Genomic DNA, 5,782 nt, shown 5'->3' with positions numbered 1-5,782 from the left:
ATGACTCACTTTAGTATTTTGATGGAAATGTCAAAAAGTGAGTAACATTATATTTATCAAGTGAGTCAATTTTCACTCACTTTTCAGAGTTTAAAGGATTACTCACTTTTGCGTAAATGTTTTCAAACCGTCAAACAGTTTGAAAATTTTCCATTAAAAGGTTATCATATTATTATAAAGATTTTGAGTTTCGTTGTAAAATGGATGTGATGAGCAAACCGTGGTTGTGGTAATCTGGCTGAGCATGGTCCGCAAGTGTTCTTGCAGAACTGGTAGTCCTGTAACTCGATCGATCCGGAGTTGTTTCGTTGATTTTTCGACGACGGAGGATTCAAGGCCGGATTCGATTATTTCTCCAATTACGGCTTTGATGGCGCCCAGGAACTAATGGAATTTTATAGCGCCCAGAAACTCAACCTTTGCCCAAGCGGCCCGCGGTGTCATGAATATATGCCCTAAATGTACCGGATCATGATGCAAACGCGCAAGACCAGCAAGTGCCAGTACTGCAATGGAACCGCAATGGAGACTATCTTCCGGACCATTGCGTTTCACCTGTCGATATTGTTAGGGACCATGATTGGATATTAAAGATATTAAATATGAAGTGCGCCTGAAGACGGCGGACAGTTCATCGAAAGCGGGTATCCGTCCTAGTGCCGGCCGGCGTTGAGGTTGGACAGACGGTTCCAAAAAAGGATCTCTTCATTACATTCAAGTAAGTTGCTAAGAACTAGGCTCGTTACGTGCTATTTTCCAACTGTGGATACTCGTGTTGGTGAAAGCAATCGACAAAATTAGTGTTGTATTATTTTTTTTCCTTAAATTGCAATACAACAATGAGTTTGTCATCGTTAGATGGTTAAAGAAACAAAAATAATGCGCTGTCTCCATTGTAATGCGTTATGAAATTATCCTTGTTTTAATTTTTTATTCACAGCGTATAAAAGTGTCGCTACTTCTGCCGACACGGTTCCGATGTGCACACCGAAGCAACCATTTTGCTCTCACAAGCGATCCTCTGTGGCTGGATATGGTTGCAGGGCGTCTACAAAAATCAAATCATCCAGGTGGTCTCGGACACTGACACATCGTAACACACCCGCATGTGTCTCCGTGGCAAGGGTCTTAAACGGGTCAATAACTGGCACCGGCGACGATTACGTTCAGTTGGAAATCCAGGTCTGAACAAGCAGTAAGCTCTGATACAGGTAAGAGTGTTTGGTTCTGCTAGATGTTTTAATTGTGTTATTATTTATCCTCGACTCTTATTTATAGGCATACGCAGAATTGGAAGAAGATACCCCCGGCCAAAGCATGGGCGTCACTTTCGCGACCGATGGTTAGTCCTCCTCTGGATCAGGCTCGTCTAGTTCTTCGTCAACAACCTTAGAAGAAACCATTCGACAACGTTTACGACCACTGGAAATTGATATGCTTTTACAATGATGATTTAGATTAGTAACTGATCTAGGAACCAGAAACAGAAATGTACTGTATTTCAAGTCAAATAATAAATTATTAATTGAAATAAGCGAAGCGGATAGCTTCTTTTTTTCAAATAAAATGCCATTTCATTATCAATCGAAATGCACCCATCATTTTCAAAAGTGAGTAAGATCTACTCACTTTGTATGGCGAAAAAGTGAGTAGGTCTTACTCTAATTTTGACATAATGCTCCTATACTCAGAGTAAAATCAGCAGTGATTCAAATCGTTCGGGGCTGTCAGTTTGAATATGAATCTGAAACATTGAATTTCCCAGCAGCTGTTCTAGATTCAGTTTTTATACCAGTCAACTGTCAAAAAAATAAAACTGGTATAACGCTCCGTTCTATTTTCTGCAGATTTGAACCACGATTGAATCACGAGATTCAAATATTTTTCAATTGTTTTGGTGTATGGATGCGTCATTTTATCTACGGATCAATCCACTTTGCAATTCCGGTGCATTTCTTGGCAGTAACATAATGATTTCAATTAATTGAAAATTTGAAAAACATGAATAGAACACTGCTGGGGAAACCAGCGAGTTTGTTCTATTTTGCTCCAGATGCAAACTAGAATAGTGGTCGAAAATTTAAAATCAAACTGAATCACTCCTGATTTCACCCTCATAAGTGAGTAAACATACGTTTACTCAAAAGTGAGCTGTTCCACTCATCCACTTTTTTCCAAAGTGAGTCAAATTTGACTCACTTTTGAGTTGATTCAAATGAGCGTGTAAACAAAGGGTCTATGAATGACAAGCAAATGCAGAATGACTTATCAAGAAGGCCTATTCCGGAGAATAAAATGAAAATAGACTTAAAATTGTATTTTAACGATTTCGACACATTTTTGCATGTTTTCGATGCAATTAAGGTTATGGATGGATAGATAGTGTTGATTATGTGCTTTTAGGAGTTTTTGCTGCCTAAAATATCATAAACCTGGGAAATAGGAATAGAAATTGTGATGCAATTTTTTCGAACGGCATTTTCTCAATGTTTACGTTTTGGCTGTAGGCCCTTTTCAAATGTTACGCGAGAACTGACAGTTTTTCACGAACACGTTTGCATGCTCTCTTGCCCGAACCTGTATAAAATTCAAAACATTGATCGAAAGATGTCAAATTGAAGAAAATTTTGAGATTTCGGCACCAACATTTCAAAAGGGCGGAACTGCTTTTGTAAACAAGAGCTTCTCACGTCTCTGGTGGGCTTATTTGTGTTCACCTACGCAATCCAGCACCATTAAATGAAAGAAGAGGATTCGATGCTTCCATCAGTGGTATTGGATTGTGTGGGTGGGCTCAAATTAACCCACCAGCGACGTGAGAAGCTTTTGTTTACAAAAGCAGTTACGCCCTTTTGAAATGTTGGTGCCGATTTGACAGTTTGTATTCTGGAGTATACGCGGATTTTATGTGATTTTGTGATGTGATTTTCTCTGAAAAAATTAGAATCGATTTTTTATGGATTGACATGATGTTATGGAACAGCATATGAAAATATTTCACATTATTAATAAATACCTAACAAAACAATGGAAAAACACCATGAATTGGAGGCAGTGATTAACTCACAGAAGGAACAACTGCTGCGATACGAGAAACGTCTCAAAGGTATGTGTTGGCAAAATAAAAGGCAATTACCGACTATAATAAATTGTGCAATTTACAGATGTTGTCACTGCCTATAAGGGTCTACTCAAAGAAAAAACAGCACTAGAATCGAGTTTGTCTGCCTTCACAGCGAAAGGTTCAATCGAAAAACAGCACCAACAGCAGAATGCAGTCTCCTCGGAAAATGAAAGTGACGGGGAAAGCTTGCGGGAGCAGATGGCCACCTTGATGAATTCCTTAGCCACCCTTACCGCTGAGAAGGGTCGAATAGAAGCTTCGTTCAAGAATGATCGTAAGCAATTGAGGGAAGTGATCGCAGAAAAGGAAGTTGCGATTCGGGATTTGGAGGATCAGGTGAAAGCCTTGAACTACACGATCAAGACGGATCTGGAAAACTGTAAGGCCAAATTAAAGCATGATCGAGAGGAGGAGTGCAACAATCAGCTTGTGATGATTTGTGAGCTGCAGAAGCAATTACTGGATGAAAGGCACTTGAATGAAACGCTGGAGATGCAGTTGAGAGATTTGAAGATTCAGTTCAATCAGAAACATTCTGATAAGCGAGTTAGCGAAATGCCACAAGCGTCAGATTTGGCTAAGCACAGTTCAGAGCAGTTGGAAAGCTCCAAGAAAGAGAATGCCGCTCTATCCACTTTGCTTCAGCAGTTCCAGGGGGAGATTGATAACTTGAAGCGTCAGCATGCCATAGCCATACGCACTGAGCAACGTCGTGTCTCTGTAGCAGAGGACCGCAGTAAAAAGTTGGAGGAAGTTCATGAAGAGCGAGTGGCTAATTTGGAGGCACGTTTGGCTGAACTTAGTGAAGTAGTTGGAACGTATGATCGATTGCGGCAACATGACCAGGAAAGTATATCGAAGCTGAAGGAAAAGCTATCCAAATTGAGTTTGGATAAAGCATCCACGAGACGTTTGAGCCAAGAAAGTAATGTTGAGAGAATTGTAGAGGAAATCAGCTATTTAAAAAATTTGCTCCTAGCGGAAAACGATAAGCTAGACAACCCTCTGGATTTATCTTCCTTATTTTCCGTTCAGCCTATTATTGAGGAAATTGTCAACTATCCTGATAGCGAACTGGATAATTATCGAGATCTTCAGCGCAATTATGATATAGCCATCAAGGATAACGATGCTTTGAAGGCTACTATCCAAGTTCACAAAAATAATACGAAAACTTTACAGGAGAAGATAAAAGTTTTGAATAGGAACATTGATGATCTGGAAGTTGAGTATAAGAATAAGCTGATTGAACATAACACTATACTGAAGAATGATAAAATCCGTACGCAGGAGTTGATCAGTGCTCTTGAGTCTGATTTCAAATCCAAACTTTCCCAACTGGAGCTTCAGCTTAAGAAGCAAAGAGAACGATCACTTCAGCTTCTTGAAGAGAAAGAAGAGGAGATTAAATCTCTGCGCACGTCGTTCGACATTCTTATGCATGATGCTAGTGGCGGTCAGCAGCAACCAAATTCTACCGATCCCAACAATGCCGATACACTCGATAATCTGCCAATGGCCTTATCGAAAAAGATAAGCGCCCTCAACTCTGTTTTCAAAACCGAGTCGTCCCAGTCCAACTCTGAAACGCATCACATTCTGCACTATGCACACGAGCTTGCACGCAAGGAGATCGAAATCACTGCCTTGCGGACGGCGAAAAACAACGCGGAAACTGCTCTTCGGCAGGCGCTGCACGATAAGGTCTCCTCGCAAGAGGAGCTGCACGACAGAATCGCCTACCTGGAAGAACAGATTGATCGCTGGGAGCGTTGTAAGTCACGCGAAGGTGCAAACCTGGAATACCTGAAGAATGTGGTACTGAGCTTCCTCACCTCGCAGGATGCCGATGGGAAGAAGCACATGATTAACGCAATTGCCGCTGTGTTGAAGTTTAGTACCGCGGAAATGGCAACCATCCAAGGGTTGGATGTGGCGAAACGATGAACGCTTCAGTGTTGTTGGATGCGTTATTTTGTTTTTATTAAAATAATAGAAAAGAGTATTGTACTGTGTTATATTATGTCAGAAAAATTCTTGTAAAAATTCAACGAAAATAAAACTAAAATGTATATTATGCACCATTACAGTGGCGTAGCCAGAAAATTTGTTTGGGTGGGCGGGCGTTGTGTTTTTCAATTGCGTTCAATGAAGCAATTTCGATATTTCATCTCTGATACTGGTTATGGATTTTATTAAATTTTGGTTCAGCCAGATTTTTCGTCCCACGTCTCTGTAGGTTCATTTTCATTTATTTAGTTTACATCTAAACAGATAACACTGGATCAACAATTTGACGCCACAATACACGGTTCGAGGCCGCATCTCTCCATCCTCGGATACGCCCCACGCTCGCCAAGTTGTTTTGCACCTGATCTGCCCATCTCGCTCGCTGCGCTCCACGCCGTTTCGTACCTGCCGGATCGGAAGCGAACACCATCTTTGCAGGGTTGCTGTCCGGCATTCTTGCAACATTTCCTGCCCATCGTACCCTTCCGGCTTTAGGTACCTTCTGGATACTGGGTTCGCCGTAGAGCTGGGCGAGTAGTAGTAGTAAAATTCTTCTTTATTGTTTCATTTTCTGTTCTACAATTATTTTTTACATGTACAGTGCTCGGCCGGCTTGGCCCTCCAACTTCAATTTTAAATTTTTATGTT

At 40.9% G+C, this 5,782-nt stretch overlaps 1 protein-coding gene and 1 pseudogene across 1 annotated transcript; both read left to right on the top strand.

Moving 5' to 3' along the window:
• LOC134222629 (protein tumorous imaginal discs, mitochondrial-like) lies at positions 1 to 1,539 on the top strand (annotated as a pseudogene).
• A 1,332-nt stretch (positions 1,540 to 2,871) lies between these two features.
• Positions 2,872 to 5,211, top strand: LOC134220663 (GRIP and coiled-coil domain-containing protein 1). Its single transcript, XM_062699765.1, has 2 exons — positions 2,872 to 3,106; positions 3,165 to 5,211. The coding sequence occupies exons 1-2, from the start codon at positions 3,028 to 3,030 to the stop codon at positions 5,069 to 5,071; spliced, it is 1,986 nt and encodes a 661-aa protein (XP_062555749.1). The 5' UTR covers positions 2,872 to 3,027; the 3' UTR covers positions 5,072 to 5,211.
• Positions 5,212 to 5,782: the final 571 nt, after the last annotated feature.

The sequence above is a fragment of the Armigeres subalbatus genome, chromosome 3 (assembly GCF_024139115.2).
Source record: "Armigeres subalbatus isolate Guangzhou_Male chromosome 3, GZ_Asu_2, whole genome shotgun sequence".
Taxonomy (NCBI): Eukaryota; Metazoa; Arthropoda; class Insecta; order Diptera; family Culicidae; genus Armigeres; species Armigeres subalbatus.
The sequence above is the reverse complement of the archived record's forward strand: the minus strand, read 5'-3'. Positions and strand labels throughout refer to the sequence as shown.

What these genes read in the sequence shown, in the direction of transcription:
- LOC134220663 (XM_062699765.1), top strand. Translation starts at nt 3,028, where the DNA reads ATGGAAAAACACCATGAATTGGAGGCAGTGATTAACTCACAGAAGGAA. An exon ending in ATACGAGAAACGTCTCAAAG is followed by an intron (nt 3,107 to 3,164) that starts GTATGTGTTGGC and finishes TGCAATTTACAG; the next exon opens with ATGTTGTCACTGCCTATAAG.